The sequence below is a fragment of the Sparus aurata genome, chromosome 6 (assembly GCF_900880675.1).
Source record: "Sparus aurata chromosome 6, fSpaAur1.1, whole genome shotgun sequence".
NCBI lineage: Eukaryota > Metazoa > Chordata > Actinopteri > Spariformes > Sparidae > Sparus > Sparus aurata.
In genome coordinates, this window is record NC_044192.1 from 38,661,199 (window position 1) to 38,679,665 (window position 18,467).

Sequence of the window (18,467 nt, forward strand, 5' to 3'; positions counted from 1 at the left end):
GTAGGCTACTATCATATATTTATGATTATTATTATTTGGATTATTATTTTTCTGCATTTTCTTGACTGAATGGGAGCAGCTGTAAGGCAAGCAATTTCCCCTTGGGGATCATAAAAGTATTTTTGAGTCTGATTCATATATTATTCAGTTGTATATGAGTCAGTTGACTATATTTTAAGTTAAATTGAATTAAACAAGTTGGCAGTATGGTCCTTTAAACATACTGACACTTACGAATGTTACTACACTAAGTGTATGTATTTTTTTAATATGGTAGCCTTTATGTTCAATGTATTTCCCTTGGGACAAATAAGTAAGTAATCTTGAATTTAAGCACTTAGTCGTCATATGGAATTAATCAAACAAAATGTAGACAGCTAAGTGTGTAATGTTCTGTCATGGAGCATATCACTTCACTGCTAAAGAAAAGAAAGCAGACTCACTGGCAGTTGCAGTGTCTTAGTTTGATTTGCAAAACTTTTTTGTCTCAACGATCATCCATATTATTACTTAAATGAATATAAATCAGTGAGTATAAAAAGAAAAATCATCAACATTAGTTAAATGTTAATGCTTTTCACAGTTTTTTTTTTTTTTATATTTTTTTTATTGGGGACCAGCATTTCACAAGCATCCATACAATATATACAGTTATTCCAAAGCTGTTTTCCAGTCTTTTTTTTTTTTTTTTTTGTATGGTACATTAGAACAAAGAACCAGAAAAAGAACATCTCCTAAGAGCAAAGAGGGAGAGAGAAAAAATAATAATGATAATAATAATAAACAAATAAGTAAAAATAGATCTAAAAATAATTAATTAGTAGGTGAAGATAAATCATAAAAGAAGAAAAGAAGAATACAATAAAATATAGTATAATATAAAGGGAGGCGAAAAACTAAAACTAATAATAAGTAATATATACATAAATAAAGGATGCCCAGCATGCTCACTAAAAACTTGATCAAATAAAAAAATTGGATGAATCAAATTGATCAGTTGGAGTCCAGAGAGGTGAGGGTGTTTACATATGTGATGAGAGGTTGCCATCTTTTATCTTTTAAGGAATATTTAACTTTTTCCAAAGACAGGAAAGACATTAAATCACTTAACCAGGAGGTAGTGGGAGGAGTGTTTGGGCTTTTCCAATGTCAAAGAACACGTCTACGGGCTATGAGAGAGGCAAAAGTATGGAGCCAGAACGGTGACTTTAAAATTTGGCATCCAAAAAAAAAATTGGCATTGAAAACAAAACCAGTACTGAAAAAAGAAACATTGTCATTAAATCATTTGTATTGAAAACAGTTGTATTGGCATTGAAACAAGTATTGGCACTGAAAAAAGAAAGTAATTCAAATAATTCAAATCCGAAAATCTTATCATTTTATTTTATTGGGATTTTTTTGTATTTTTTCAATGACAATCTTCAGATTTTTTCTTCATGTCACTTTTTTTTCAGTGACAAATTTTTTTACAATGTCAGTTTTTTTTCAGTGTCACTGATTTTCAGTTTCAACTTTCTGACACTGTTTTGGCGTCGAGAGGGAGGGGCCTGAGGGGAGGGGCAAGTAGAGCGTGGTTTGCATATCATTTGAGAAGGTAATGGCAGCAGCCTGCGGGAAGGCAGGGCTGGATGGTCCAGCCATAATACACCATGTTAGGGCCCGTGTGCCGGCCGTCTCTGGGCAACACAGAGTCCAACTACCTCGCGGACATTTCTTCAAGCTCTCTCCTGATGTGTCCAAGTCTCTGTGTATCTGGTTCTGTCCCGGAGCTCCCTAGCTTCGGTCTCTATATGCGTATGGAGTGTGGTAGTAGTACCGGGGCGCCGAGCACGGAGCATTAGCCACAGTTAGCACAACAGTAGAACAGCCTGTTGTTCCGAGCCGGGGCTGCAGCGCCGACAGCAGCGCTCTGATCACCATACCGCTACCGGAGACCGGAGTCTCTATATGCGTATGGAGTGTGGTAGAAGTATGGAGCTAACGAGCATTAGCCTCAGCTGTGTCGCTCCGAGCCGGGGCTGCCTCGCCGACAGCAGCACTCTGTCTGCTCCCCGAGGTCTGTGCCACCGCACCGCTGCACACGCATACAGAGACCGGACAATAAAAGAGAGTGCTTGGAGAAAAGTCATTCAATTATGAAAATGTGTGTATGTTACTTGATTACAGCCGTCTGTTGTACTTTACTATGAACCACAGTAGCACAATCACAGCTGACTTTACCCGCATATTGACTTGTTGAGTTTATTCGCTTCGACTCAAAGGAGTCATTGTAGGAATAGTGATATTATTCACATGAACTGAGTTTATAGGGGAGCTCCGGTCTCCAGTCTCCAGTAGCGGTATGGTGACCACAGCGCTGCTGTCGGCGCTGCAGCCCCGGCTCGGAACAACAGGCTGTTCTACTGTTGTGCTAACTGGGGCTAATGCTCCGTGCTCGGCGCCCCGGTACTATTACCACACTCCATACGCATATAGAGACCGAAGCTAGGGAGCTCCGGGACAGAACCAGATACACAGAGACTTGGACACATCAGGAGAGAGCTTGAAGAAATGTCCGCGAGGTAGTTGGACTCTGTGTTGCCCAGAGACGGCCGGCACACGGGCCCTAACATGGTGTATTATGGCTGGACTGTCCAGCCCCGCCTTCCCGCAGGCTGCTGCCATTACCTTCTCAAATGATATGCAAACCACGCTCTACTTGCCCCTCCCCTCAGGCCCCTCCCTCTCGACGCCAAAACAGTAACAGAACGTTGAAACTGAAAATCAGTGACACTGAAAAAAAACTGACATTGTAAAAAAAATCTTTCACTGAAAAAAAAGTGACATGAAGAAAGAATCTGAAGATTCATTGAAAAATACAAAAAAATCCCAATAAAATAAAATGATAAGATTTTCGGATTTGAATTATTTGAATTACTTTCTTTTTTCAGTGCCAATACTTGTTTCATTGCCAATACAACTGTTTTCAATACAAATGATTTAATGACAATGTTTCTTTTTTCAGTATTGGTTTTGTTTTCAATGCCAATTTTTTTTTTGGATGCCAAATTTTAAAGTCACCGTTCTGGCTCCATACAAAAGCCACAACATCAAAGTTTTTCTTAGTGAGACTAGTTGGGGTACGAGGTACCCCAAAGATGGAGATCAGTGGGCAGGGTTCTAACCTGATACTGACGGCATTGTTTAATGATTTAAAAAACATGACCAGAAATTGGCTAGTTTGGGACAAGAATAAAACTTATGAACATGGTCTGCTGGGAATAATCCACATCTATCATCATTTGTGCCTGGGAATAGCCTACTAAGTCTCTATTTTGTGAAATGAATTTTGTGGAGAACCTTAAATTGGATTAAACTATGACGAGCGCAAGAAGATGTAGAATTGACCCTCCACAGTTTTAACATCTACTCGTATTTGTTTAAAGGGCAGACCTGCCACATCCAATATGGCGGCGACGTCGACGTACGTTTCAGCGAGTCAATGCAGCGTGTGTGAGCGGTACGCCTTTCCTTAACCGGAACTGTCCCCTTTTACTTGCCGTACCGTGTATCTCCATTTTCAAAACGGCTAAGCTTTATTGCGCACACCAGAATTGTTCAGCAGAGAAGTTTAAATAAAGAGCCGGATCGTTTGAATAACTGAAGGTAAAGACTCCCACTGACTGGAAGCTGCATGTCGGATGGTAGTCAGGGTTTTCTCAGAGTTTATGAGCTTCTTTATCCCCATGAATACCTCTGACCGAACATTAGTAACCCTTTCTAGATTACATTAGCATTCGCAGCTAAAGCTAATGGCGAATAGCCCACTACAGATGGCTAGCTGGTGTGTTGTGTTGTAAATACTGACTGCATGTCTGTCCCCATCACTGTCCTACACCGGTCAGCGAGCACACACTCGGCTGTTATTAACACACTCTCCTTGTTGTGTCGCGGAGGCACCGTACCTTACAAAATATTATCTGACATGACACTTTTGCACATGATAAATTCTATTAAAACAGAAAGGAAATGCGGGCTTGCTTACTGCTTCGGACACGTAGGTTAACTCCATAACAACGAGCTACTTGAAACTTGTTATGAATATTTTTAACCCATAATACAGCATAGATACATCCAGTGCACAAAACGTGCAGATTACATAAATGGAGTTCCAACTTAAGCACCTCACTGTTCTCACAGTTAACTTCAGTATGTGGAGTATATGTACAGTGTGGTCCAAAAGTCTGAGACCACTAGTCAAACCCTGTTTTGCATTTGTTAAAGATAATACTGTTATGTCATTTCAAATGATAATATCAGCTCAACAATTTGAGTGAAAAGATGAAACACTGACAAATTGTCTATGAATATCCCGCTTTTGCTTATAATAACAGCAACACCACATCATCCACACCAGCATGTTTCACTGTGGGTTTGAAACACTCGTCTCCATCGCTCTTCTGTTCGTCTCCCTACACCCTCCTGTTACCGACAGCAATCTCTAATCCGGATTCATCAGTACATATGACTTTTTTCTCTATCCACTGTAAAATTCAGTTTTTGGGGTGTTGTTTTTTGCCCACCTCAAGTGTTTGTCTTGTTTCCTCCTGATAAGTGGTTTAGCAGCCTTCTTGGACACGACAGCTGCTTATTGGACTCTTACGGAACTAATAATATGTTGATCATCTGATGGTGTGGTCACTTTGGGTCTTCCTTATTGTGCTTTGGATTGGCATTGTGAGTTTCAAGCACTGCCTCTTTAGAAACCTTAAGTCCAGCCATGATGTGAAGCTGAGGAAGTTTCTTTTTGCTTAGAATAGCAATTTGACTTCTGACACTTTGATTTACTCTCTAAATCTTCAAACTTTGTGATCATATCCAGAATTATGGTACCGTATATGTTTGCTGATTGCTGAAAATGATTGTTTAAAGAAACTGACATGATGTCCTCCATAGTATAGAGAACATAACGTTCTCCCCCACCAGACCATCAAACAATATGATGGAGCTACCCAACTACAGCAGCCAGCTGATGCAGCAGCTGTGGGCCCTGAGGAAGGAGGGCCACTTCTGTGACTGCACCATCCTGGTGGGAGACAGCCCTCACCGTGCACATAAGCTGGTGCTGGCTGCGTCCAGCATGCTTTTCAGGTAGTGTTGAGCATTGAAACTTAAAGTTGATCGGTGGAGATCTGTTTGCAAGTGATTTATTAAAGTGACATATTTGGTGGATTCATATTCAGCATTTCTTGCCTCATTCAAAATCGAGCTATCAAAGGCAAAGCTCAAGTCGACTGTGAAAAATCATTTATGACTAAAAGAACAGGTCCATGTACAGGAAACTGAACAAATTGTAACTAAGATGTGTTGATAAATAGCTTGCTAGCTAAACAGATAAAACAGATAAAATGTTTTCCCTTTTTTAGCTGAAGTAGATCGCTGTTCCCCCAGCCACACTCAATGAAACATGTCGCAGAGCTAGCTTCTTCTTAACATACAAATACAAGATCGTTTTCATAAAAGGTTTGAGTGTTCATTTGATATCAATGACTTGAGTCAGCTCGCAACTCTTTGACGGCATGTCCAAGTCACGTCTCAAACTTTATGTTCAAAACTGAAGTCGCAAGTCCAAGTCATGACTCAAGTCTTTTTACTGCAAGTCTCAATATAAGTCTCATCAGTCGAGACAAAGCCAGGTCAAGGTTTTCAGAGCAAGTCTTGAGTCAAGGTGTGTTGACAGGTCTCAGGGAGCAATACTGTTTAATGTGAAAAAGTACTATAAAGCCTTCTGAGGCAAAGAAAGCCCCATTTAATATGATAAATTGCCTCCAGTGATGTCACTCAGAAGTTAAGTTGCATTGTGGGTAATGTAGACAGCAGGTTTTGAAAAGGAAGAATGATTCAGATAAACAAAAAAATAATATAGTTGAGTCCAAGTCCTCGCAATATATATTTTAAATAATATGATTTTGAAGTCATGTGGCTGTACAGTGCCTGCCTGACATTCTTAGCCATTTTTAATGGTTCCAAAATTTTACCATGTCTAAATGTGACTTGCTCACTTGAATGTTTTTGCCTTTAAAAGTCAGGTCAAGGTCAAGTCTCCCAGCATTCAACTCCAAGTTTGAAGTCCTTTCTGTGACTTACATAAGTCTACCCTGAGTCCAAGTCTCATATTTACAGCCCTAGTGGTAGAAATCTTCATTACAGCTGTATTGATGAATTTGACGTACAACTTTATTCAGTTCTGTTGTTTTCTTTCATGTAGCTCATCAGTAGAAAATTTGATTAATGACCTTAACCTCTGTCAGGTCTCTCCTGGATGGCTCCGACACCATCTCCATCGACACGGCCATGGTCTCGTCTCAGGAGTTTGGCTGTCTGCTAGACATGGTCTACACTGGCAAGCTGCCTATAGGCAAACACAACGTCAGCCGCATTGTCTCCGCTGCAGACAGTCTGCAAATGTTCGACGTGGCTGTTGGTTTCAAAAATGTCCTCACCAGTCTTGTGAACCAGCAACCTCCAGTCCCAGTCCCTTCTACACAGACTGCAAGCACGACTGTGATCGACAAAGCCCAGAGCCTGAACCCTGAAGATTCCGCTTCACCCAACGAGGACGACTCGACTTCAGACAAGATGGAGACAATGGCTGAGCTGAAGAAGGAAGACTGTCCGGGTGACAGTGAAGACGCAGAGGAACCAGCATGTAAAAGAACCTGTGTGGAGCTCTCTGAGTCCTCAGGTCAGTTTCAGATCACAGATTACAGTGTCACAGGTCTGTTCTGGGGACTTCAGGCATATGTGTTAAAGGCATGAATACACTTACACTTTACCAGTTTATCAGGGCCAATCCAGTACAATAACGCTGTTACTGTCCTAATGCTTCACTGCAATGTATGACAGCACTTCATGTCTTCATATGTGTGTGCACAGAGCCTGCAGAAGCCAAAACTAGAGAAAGTGTAGAGGAAGAAAACAACACAACAGCTGCCAACGTATCCAGTGAACCTGCCGCTGGTTTTCTGGAACATTTCTCCCAGAGTGTAGCCCTTCTCTCCAGCATGTCATCTGTCCTGGAGCTGCTGAGCCAAGCAGCAGAGAGCAGCCTGGATGAACAGGAGAGACAGGTAGAACAGGTCACCTCAAACCTGTGTTTAAATTTCTTTTAAAAGTCATGCTTCAATTCATTGTTAGTCACCGTGTATGCAAAGCAGTTTTTTTCCACTGTCTTTTTTGGTGCATTGCTACATACCTCTGCGTGTTACCACAACCTGTCGATCATCAGTGGAAGAGAGTGAAACAATTGGCAGGACTGTGTATTTTGTCACAAGCTCAGACAAACAAGGCGTCGAAGTAACTAATTATTGCATGCATGTATGCCTTACACTATGAAATCTACTTAGTTTCTGTTAACATTTTAATTTAGAACTGAGTACAATTTAATTGATGTTTAAACCTTTCACCAACGAACAAAAAACACCCAAAACTGTGCAGCAGGTTTGGACAGGTGACGACGGCCACTGAGCCGAGCAGAGCAGGAGCTGGGAGGGATCTAGACTGAAGATTGGGACACACAGTAACCTCTCTGATTAATCCGCCTGTTTATAATGCATTAACCATCAACAGTTAAAAAGTAACTAATGCTCTGAATATTGTTTGGGAAGAATACTTATACTATATTTCAGTAATGAAAAATTATTCATACTTGAGTTTAGATTTTCAATTCTTTTTCCACCACTGGAACAAGTGAAACACACAGAAATATGAATCATTGGAAATACTAAAAGGAATAAGGACATATCAGCTGTTCCTGTGTGGCTTTTTAAGTATTTTTTGTGGATGGAAAGAACGGTGTAGCACCATGAGAGATGGAATTTATTCATGTCGTAAACACCCCTCCCAAAACAACATTAGTAGAGTTAGAATGTATTAAGGGAGGCTTTCATATTAATGGGTGATGGGGAGTCCTACTGCAAATGTGAACATTAGTAGAGCAGTATGAAGCCTTCTTTGGCTCCAGAGGAATCACTGGAGGCAGTTAATCAGATTACATTCATCTTCCTCTGGAGCCACAAAAGGCTTTATACTATTTTTTACATATGCAGCTGTACTCCCCAAGACCTGTGGTCACATTTAATGTATGACATTGGTGCAGTTACCCTTTAACAGTGGCTGCAGTCTGTCAGTAGTAGTTTAAACCAACATGTAAATACAGTTAACGCAGGTTGGAATTGCATGTATTGTATTGTAACGACTCACATAACGAATGAATAATGTACTTACACTCCCTGCAGGTACTTCAAATTAAAAGCCTACCAGTATTATGTTTTTCTTAATTAAAGAAATGCGCGGGACAAAAGTATAAGTTATGGGACATCATTTAGAGTGTTTCTGAGAGCAGCAGAATGCCGAGCATGACATGGCTCTGTTGATGGAATTAGTGCTGTGGAAATGTACAATGTACTAAATGTGCCAGTACAACAAGAAAACACAAATTGATTTGTAGAGTTTGCATTAACAGCAAAATGAAACCTAGCAGATCAGACAACAGGGAGGCTTCTTACTAAAACCTGATTAGTTATTCTTATTGAACAGGTTAACGAGGAATGAAAGAATCGCTCTGATACAAGCCCTTTTTTGTTTTTTTTGTTTTTTTTTTTTTTCAAAAAAAGGTCTGGTTCTCTCTGTAGTTGAGTTAAATAAAGGTCCATTTCTGCCAGGTTGTGTGTCATTGCTGTGAGGAGGCAGATCCACGCTCAGCACTGGAGAAGCTGATGAGCAGAGTGAAGGAGGAGCAGCTTGATGAGGGAGCGCTCCTCAGGCTGCTCCGGACTGTTCAAGAGAAAGCTCCCTCCTCCTTCCCCACACCACTGCTCGCTCTGCTGAAGGAGGAGGAGGAGGAGGAGGAGGAGGAGGAGGGGAACACACAGGAGCCCGAAGGAAACCAGACTGAAGGTAAAGCAGAGCACTCTGTGACTCTGTGTGAGTGGATATCCTCTCTGTTTCTGTTTCCTCTAACAAAACAAGAAAACTGCTGACAGCTGACAAGTGAATGGCTTTCAACCCCCTCTATATTCAATACGCTGCTGTCATATGTTTGTGTTTCTGCTGTGATAACGATAATTGATCAAATCTTAACTTTAACCTGTTTTCTAATAAATGTTTACAGTTGACTCACAAAACAAGAATGGTACTATAAGTGAAGAAAATCTGGAGGAAGAGGCAGAAGAAGACAACAGTCAGGAGGAGACCGAGGAGGACGAGAAAGTCAGAAATGCTACGACAGACTCTTCCTCCCCTGCTCCCTCCTCCTCTTCTCCCTCTCCGTCTAAGCCCTACTCCTGTCGCTGGTGTAGAAAGGGTTTTGCCTATAAATGTCGAATGCTGGCCCACGTGAAACGCTGCCCCAAGTCTCAGGAGTATGAGCATCAGTGCCCACAGTGTCCTGCCAAGCTGCCAAACCAGCGGGCCCTGCATCGCCATCGGGCCGAGGCTCACCGCAACAGCGCTCGAGTGAAGAAGAAGGTGGCCTGTGACCTCTGTGGGCGAACCTTCGCCCACCCATCAGGTGAGACTCGGCTGGTCTGCTGACGACCTGTAGTTCATGCTGCTTTCTGGTTAAGAATTTCACTTGATGCCATGCTTAGTTTAAAACAACTAGAGAATGGTGCTGTATAGTTGAAAACACCTTCTGCAAACATCATTGTTTATGTTTTACAGACGTGATTTTTATAAGTTAGTCGAACTTCAAGAGATTAAATTGTGTCGTGTTTCTGCTCCCTCATTCATATTCCAGGCATGATATACCACAAGCGCACGGAGCACTTTGAAGAAAAACCTTTTGCTTGTGAGGACTGCGGCGCAAAGTTCGGAGCCAACTCATCTCTGAAGAATCATATGAGGCTGCACACAGGGGAGAAACCTTACCACTGCAAACACTGTGACATGAGCTTCAGTGTGGCTGCTGCACTCGCATACCACACCAAGAAGAAACACTCTGAGGGTAACGCACACACACACAAACACACACACACACACACACTCACACTCACACCCCTGTGTAGTAACATACAAAATGTTTTTGGGTTGTTTTATTGGGTGATTTAGGAGTGTATTCTGCTGCTGAGCATCTTTTTATTGTAAATACACTGCCCAGCAAAAGAATTGTCACACACTTTCCAATTTCGTTGGACTGCCTTTAACTTGAATTACTGCACGCTGTGGCATTTTTCTGATAAGCTTATGCAATGTCACAACCTTCACTTTATGTCCAGAGTTACGTTTCTTGTATTGATGATGGGAGAGTCGCGCCACTGCATAAAGTCTTCTCCAGCCCATCCCAAAGTTTCTCAGTGGGGTAAAGGTCTGGACTCTGTGGTGGCCAATCCATGTGTGAAAATGACATATCATGCTCCCTGAACACTCCACTCTCACAGCCTGATGTTTAGTTCTCTTCACGTTGTGTGTGTGGAAATGATCTCACTTTCACTATTTAACATAGCCAAGAGTTCTACTGTTGATTTTTCACCATTTGATTTCCCAGCTGCCAGCTGAAACATATGAATCACTGCAGTAATTATCCAATGGAAGGCTATTTGCTAAGTAAAACCCAGTTTTTTGTTTTGCTAAGTCAATGTAAAACTCATCAATCATTTAAACAAAACTTTTGGCAAAAAATAAATTATTTGTCCATATAATTATATTATTCCACTGGAAGTTGATAAGCTGATGGTGTTGTCTGCATACTTTACAATAGAGTTCTTTCCGTATCTGGGAGTGCAGTCATGGGTGTACAGTGTGAACAGGAGGGGGCTGAAGATTCTGTTCATCACTGACATGGTCTCTGTGTTTAGGGAAGATGTATGTGTGTCAGTATTGTAAGGCCGTCTTCGCCCAGTCCATCGAGCTGACGCGTCATGTGCGAACACACACTGGTGACCGGCCTTATGTGTGTCGAGAATGTGGCAGAGGCTACAGCCAGGCCAGCGGACTCACCGTCCACCTGCAAACCTTCCACAGTAAGACCATGCACGCTCTCCCTTCTCTTAGCTTTCTGCATTGCAAGAGAAATGTATATGTTTGCTGCATTTACTGTCACATCGATTAGACTTTTCTTATCGATGTTTCTTTAAGATTCCACAGTTCCAACAGCATTAGAAAATCATTTAGAGAATAATCAAAAAGTCGCACCTTTCAAGATAATCCAAATGTAAGTCAAAGTGATAGAATAAACGCAGGATGTTAAAATAAAAATGTATTTAGAGACCAGTGCACACCAAGACAGCAAAGAAATGGGTGGTTGAGATAATATAAGATAATAAAAGAAGGATAATACAAGCAATACATATATAACTAGGAAGTGTTACACATAATTGATGAGAATAAAAAATGTTAAATGTAAAAAACGTCACGCTGACAACATGCTTGTGTTTCCTGGCATTCCTTGACAGACATGTCAGAGCCTCATGACTGTCAGAAGTGTTGTCTCAGTTTCTCCTCGTTGGAGGAGCATCGGCAGCACATCCAGGACTACCACCCAAAAGAGTTCCACAAGTGTCCCACCTGCAACAAGGTGTTCACCAGCAGCGCCCTGCTGGAAAAACACAAGGCCACGCACAGTGGAGCCAAGCCCTTCAGCTGTGACCTCTGCAACAAGTCTTACCAGGTAGGAGGAGATGGCTCAGCAACACAGCTCTGTGGTGACAGTCAGGGGTCAGGAGTGGATTGTGTAATTTATGTGTATGTCTTTCTCTGTTGCCATAGCAACTCTCCGGTCTGTGGTACCATAACAGGACCAATCACCCTGATGTGTTTGCTAACCACACCAGGCAGCTCAAGACCCTGGTCCAGTGTGATGTCTGCTTCAAATTCTTTCCCAACTCTACCAGTGTGGCCAAACACCAGGCTGCTGAGCACCAAGGTGAGACCAACACAGGTTGACATTATAAGGTAGGCAGTGTGATGTGGGCCGTATGAGAGCCTCCACCATCATTATTTGGCCCCAAGACAAATCTGAGAAATCGTTGGCTACATCTCGACTTCAAGGTCTGTTTCAGAAATCTGCTGAAAATACAATAGTTTATTATAAGATTATTATAGTATTTTGTCTTGTTCTCCCGTTTTAACACAAAGGATTTTAAGTGTTTTATCAAGATCACAGGTCATTTATCTCATTATTACTGAAAAACAATTTTCTCGTGAAAATGAAACAATTCTCTAGATACCAAGCTTTTTATTATATAATGATATGTTTGACTCATGACTGTTTAGGGCTTTAGCACAAAATTACTTTTTGACCAAGGCTGTTTAAACAGTGGGCATTAACTACAATCAAACAGACAACCTCCTTACTACTAAGAGTATAAAAGATTGAAAAAGAAAATGGAGAGATGCCACTGTTTTAACATATTTGAATTCCGAGCTCTGCAGGTTGGGGAATATAAAAGTCCCTTCCCTCTTTTTTCAAATGTGGCACTTCTTAAAAAAGTAGTTGAAATGGCCTGTAGTACACTATCTCTGTCATTCGAAGACACTGTTAAGCCCTGAGAGAGAGAAGTTAGATAGAGATAATATTACAACATTTATACTTTTCAAACAGCAACAGGCTTTTGCAGATAGTTCTTCTCTAAAAGTCAAATTTGCATAATCCACTGAATTGAGAGAGACAATGTTTTTAATCAGCAGTAAAGGTGCTGGTTTTGACCTTTTAATCAAAGTTAATGGCAGACTTAATGAATCATAGAAACAGATCATGTCTAGTTATATATCAGAGTCTATGCTGCGCTACTGCACAGGAGAGGACATGCATTGAATTGAGGCAAGCAATGCTTTGGTTCTGACGTAAACCAAACAGTGTTAGGAATGCAACTGAAAAGGATGCCAGAAAGTTGTCTAAAGTATCAGGGTTTTATCTCCTGCCTTGATCCTCCATGCAGATTTTAAAGATGAAACACATGTCTCGTGTCTGCTTTTGCTGATTTTTAAAAAGAAACTGTTTATCCCAAAAAGGTTTATGCTAAATTAGATGGAGTGATGTAGAGATGACACATTAGGCCATCCTGAAGTTAGCATCAGTCTGGTTCCCTCTGTGGGGTTTGAATTTGATTTTGGATTATTGCTTAAAATATTCTGTGTCAAACACAAGTTTATGATACTCTGAACACGTTTTGTTCATCAAGATGATCTTCACAGATGAACACCACCTTTGTGATTTTCAAAAGTGTAAATGTGTAGCAGTAACAATTTTATGTTAAGCTATAAACAGACAACATTACGGTCACAGGACTTAAAGTGAAACTCTCGCCAAAATGCAACTTAGGCTTTTTTGGTGAATGTATACGAGTCAAACCTTCGTGTAAAAGCATAATTACGATGAAAGAGGCACTTTTAAGATTTACCATACTTTTGTTTTCGGGTCAAACTCATTTTCAATGGGGTGCAGTGGCACTCTTACACTAGCTTAAAAATCACTATTTTAAAACAGTAAGAAGGCTCGACACAACATGAAACTTTGCTGGTAGTATCACCAGGGTCTCTACACATGAACACGAGCATTGAGAACATTGTTTGTGTACACAGAGTTTACTAAAAAGAAGCTTTTTGAGCAGCTCACCTTAGCAGTAGCTTGTTCCGCTCCCAGTCGTCGTGGCAGCCGAGAAGTATCGATCTCAGAATGCAATGTAACTTTGAGGAGAGTTAAGGTGGACCACTACTGTCTTCCAGCAACAACTATCCACGCGATATCTCACATGACTTTTCCGGCTTTTGATTTCAGTATTGTTTCTTATATGAGGCTCCTTTTTCATATTGTTCTTCGCTAACAACAAAACAATGAATTATTCGTGCATTTATATGGAACTAAGCTTTAGGAGCGTTCCACCTTAACTGTCCTCCATGTGACGTTGCATTCGGAGATCGACACTTCTCGGCTGCCAGGATGGCAGCGAGCGGAGGAAACATCTGCTAATGTGAGTTGTCCAAAAAAGCTTCTTTTTAGTAAACTCTGTGTACACAAACAATGTTCTCATTGGTGTCATGTGTAGAGACCCTGGTGATGCTACAAGCAAAGTTTCATGTTGTGTCGAGACTTCTTACTGTTTTAAAAATAAAACTATCGCTAATTTACCCCTGCACTCCATTGAAAATGAGTTTGACCCGAAAATGAAACTACAGTAAATCTTAAAAGTGGCTCTGTCATCGTAATTATGTTTTTACGCGAAGGTTTGACTCATATAATTCACAAAAAAAGCCTTGGTTGCTTTTTGGCGAGAGTTTCACTTTAAACGCCACCATCACTAAGAGTCTTACTACACAATAACTATACAGGTTTTCTATAAAGTGATCAATGTATAAGTTGTAAAGCCAGAATTAGAATAGTGTGTAACTAAAGTTGGAGTGTAAAGACGGACTAGTGGGTAGATGAGTCTCCATGTTCGCTGTGGCGTTTAATGTCCCCGACAACCTCTGTAGTTTCATTCAGACTTTTCTTAGCAACCGCTAACTGTTTTTAACACACGGAAGAGGTCTTTTAGTGATAGTGATTTTACATTGTAGAACAAGTGTTAATATCTTTAAACAACCAAACAAACAAAAGTCACAGGCTGTGAGATGGAGGAACAGCATGTGCAAAACTGCCAACTGATTTCCAGGTTTTAGGGCTACAAACTGCACCACTCTATTCAAGAAATGATGTACATGTTAATGTAGTGACTTAAGGCAATATAAATGTATGATTAAAGGACCACAGCGCCTCATTTGCTGACGTAACTGTCTGTCCTCCAGGCTCAGCAGCGTCAGCAGTGCACTGTCCCTTCTGCCCGGCTGTGTTGGGCGGAGAGGAGGAGATGCAGGAGCACATCAGCAGCCAGCACGTCAGCCAAAGCAGCGAGACATTCAGCTGCCCTCTCTGCTCCCTGGTCTGCACCTCCCAGCTGGAGCTGCAGGAGCACCTGCTCTCTGGCCACATGGAGGCACAAGAGGAGCAGGAGGCTGGAGAGGAGCAGGCTTCCACCTCCCACACAGTAAGGAGCTCTGTACTCTGTTCTCAAGTCAGATGGGAAATCTCGCACACACAAGCCTCCTACATGCTTGTCATCTATCTCATCTCTCTTCAGCTGTGAAATACTGGAAACTATTGTTCACCTCAGCTCAGATGGTAAATGGTGGAGCTGGATGTAAAGAGGGTGACATCTACAACCCATGTCTTTCATGCCTCAGAGATGTAATTATAAAAATCACCTTCATTAGAAAATTTGAAATCGAAACCTGTATTTATACATCGTGCACTCTAAAAGGCTGACAAGCTCTATGATGTCAGATGTGGTTAGGCATCCAAACTGTCATGAGTAATTAACATTGAAAACATCAAAGACAGTTAGATAATCAGTAAGGTACACAGAGACCTTTTCTGAAACATCAGTAATGAGGCTTTAATTTAACCAGCTTAATGTAACAGAAAATCCAACATTGATGCTCCTTGTTTTAATTTAAAGGAGGAATGCTGAGTCAGTGGAGTACTTTGTCAAAAATAAGATGACGAGGACTCGAGCAGAAAACTCAGACATCACTAACTGGAGTGTAGTGAACACTGGATGTTTCAACCAGCTGAGCTGTGCCCTTTTTCCTCTTAAAATGTTTTTTCAATTCATTTAATGTAAGACTTCTCGTCCAATCAGGCAATTCCAGCAGATCCAACAGGCAGTGAAGGGGCGGAGTCAGTCATCTCTGAGGAGCAGGCACAGCTGGCAGCCGCCCATCAGGTGTTTGTGGCTCTGGCAGGTGGGAGAGAGAGCGGATCATCAGCAGAGGTTGTGGAGGTCAACATGTACGACCTGCTGAACAGCTCAGTCACCTTCATCTGTGAGGACAAACCGTCAGTTCCAGACTCTTAACCATGAACTTCCAGGATCACAGTGGACACTGAGCAGTTTAGTCTACAACACAAGCTGAACGGACATCATTCACAAGCCAAGGACTCTTTGTATTGCACGTTCATAATTTAATCCCCCTCAGTCTTTCTCTGGTAGAAATGTTTTGCAAATGTAATTAATGTGTTGGATGTGTGTTTACTTAATTTATACACAGAATCCAGGTTAATTTATGAGGTTCATCCTGAAAGTCAAACTGCAAAAAATAAACGACGGCCCTCAGGCTGCCTTCTCTACATCCTCCGTCACTGCACTACCCAGACAACAACCCCCTGCAGGTTGTATGTGGACTTGTGGCTTTTAATAAAGGTGAGGGTCCGGCCATAATTTCAGTGTGGACGTTCCTGACATTGGAAAAAACTTTCATGGAGAAAACTTTCACCAGCTTTTTTTTGCTTTGCTGTGCAAACTCATGCAAAAGTGTCATTCGGTTTGTGATAAAACATTGTCTCACTGTGAAGCTGATTATTTTGAAGCAATTTATTTTTGAATGAACTGTTCCCTTAATGATGACATTTCCTGGCTTTATATTGGTCTTATTGTCAACAAATCCTATGAAGAGACCAAAACCAACGATGCATTAGCCTGTTTCACTGCTCTCACCTCCTCCACCCTGTCTGCAGCGCTCAGCCTCCATCACATTGGTTCCCACTGAATCTTTAGAAAATTGTCACAATGAATACCATTTAAAAAAAAAAAAAAGACTCAGTGAAGCTTAACCTAAACCAGTTGGTCACTGTAGATTTTAACTAATATTTACTCCAACATGAGGGTATAGTATATTTCATCATCACTGGTGGATCACTCCACATTTGATGTTGAAGTGTACTGGTTCCCAAACCTCTTCCGTAAGGGGAGACACTCCAGGGCCCGTACCGAGCAGCCTTGTACCGAGAGTTGTTCTTAGAGACAGAATTGTGACGTTTTTTAAGAATTATTTCTCAAAATTAATACAAGCTCCTTGTAAAGACAACAGTTATTGAGAAAGCATCTCAGCCCTGAAGAGCGCGAAGGTGAAAATCTGTTCGGAGTATGGAGGAGGACATTAAAGAGCTTTAAGAATGTCTTAAGCAGAAGAGGAGAAATATTAACAGGGTTAATGAGACACTACAGTTTAGATCATGCAGGGATAATGTTTGTGCGTGATCTCATTAGAGATACGCTCACCCAACATCTCCGACCAACACAACGATATAACAGCAGAAATTACAGTGATCACAACACTGAGATATTTGGCAACTGTGAAAATGAATATAAATATTTTTAAACATTTATTTTATTTTTAGTGCGGTAAAAATGCTCTTTAGAGGGATCCCTGGGCAGAGTGACATAGTGGCATAGCTTTTGCATCCCTGATCTCATGAAACATGGAATAATTTGCAGACACAAATCTGAGCTAACTGAAACTGAATCTGAACATGTATTCTGGATGCTGTCCTTCCACTTGTCTGATAGATGACAAATGAAATTAACCAAACAATGCTTTCATCTGTAGTTACCTCTGCTTTGTGATGGAGTAAACTGATGATATCTGACTGACATATTTGAATGGATATCATAGTTTATTCGGTGCATAACAAGAACAGTACAGAACAACTGATTGGCTATAATTAAGCCAAATAGTGAAAACAATGATTGGAGCAACTGCATATAAAACAAGCACATTGGGTGAATTCTAAGCAGATGATTTCCAAATATTTTTAGCAAGTTTTTTTTTAATTTTTTTCTTTTTTTTACAGAAAATGTTCCCTTCCCTGACGTTTGGCTGTTGCTCTTTAGTTTTGTTGGTTGTTTTACTGCATATGTAACGAGGATAAGACTAGTGAGCAGAGTGAAGGCTCTGTCAATATCACAGAAATGTCACGTATCCTGTGAGATTTTAAAAAAGTTTATGTGTTCAATAATAATTTGCTGAGAATTAGGCCTACTGTATATACAGTATACAGTATATGTGGGTGGCTGTGACTCGGCCATCCACCAATCAGAGGGTCACTTTGATTCCGGTCTACATGTCGAAGCATCCTTGGGCAAGACACTGAACCCCAAATGGCTCCCGACGGCTCTTCCATCAGTTAATGTGTATGAATGGTCGCTCCTGATGAGCAGCATGGTAGCCTCTGCCACCAATGTATGAATGTGTGTGCCAACCAGTCAAGGCAGATGACCGGCCACCTTTGGGTCTGGTTCTGCTCGGGGTTTCTCACCACTGCCACCAAGTGTTGCTCATGGGGGAAAGGCTGGGTCTCTGTAAATACATTAATCAAGTGGTGTGGTGTAGACTGGCTCAGTTTGGAAAGTGTCATGAGATGACTTTTGTTGTGAATTGGCACTATACAAATAAAGACTGAGTGATTGAGTGAATGGATGAAAGCTGACATGTGTTGACAAGCATATTTTTTTCTAACCTTTTTTCCTTAACATCAAGAGGGCCTCGTGACCCTCTGACCCCTGGGTTGGGAGTTAGCTGTAGTGACGCCCAGTGATGATTTTTGAGGTTTCAGACAACAACGGAGCTCTATGGCACTCTATGCTCTATGGCAGAAGAAAAAAAATGTG

The 18,467-nt window shown here is 41.2% G+C and overlaps 1 protein-coding gene across 2 annotated transcripts; it reads left to right on the forward strand.

Annotated features, from left to right (window-relative positions):
- Positions 1–3,500: 3,500 nt before the first annotated feature.
- Positions 3,501–18,276, forward strand: zbtb40 (zinc finger and BTB domain containing 40). 2 transcript variants are annotated; one of them, XM_030419567.1, is made up of 12 exons: positions 3,501–3,648; positions 4,939–5,133; positions 6,294–6,727; positions 6,919–7,112; positions 8,706–8,940; positions 9,155–9,553; positions 9,782–9,988; positions 10,839–11,003; positions 11,436–11,650; positions 11,749–11,905; positions 14,767–15,005; positions 15,660–18,276. In XM_030419567.1, exons 2-12 carry the CDS (start codon positions 4,982–4,984, stop codon positions 15,873–15,875), a joined length of 2,613 nt encoding a protein of 870 aa, XP_030275427.1. In that variant the 5' UTR covers positions 3,501–3,648; positions 4,939–4,981; the 3' UTR covers positions 15,876–18,276. The 2 variants fall into 2 exon arrangements, with proteins under 2 accessions (XP_030275427.1, XP_030275428.1); XM_030419568.1 differs by having other exon boundaries at positions 3,552–3,648; positions 4,969–5,133.
- The last annotated feature ends 191 nt before the right edge of the window (positions 18,277–18,467 follow it).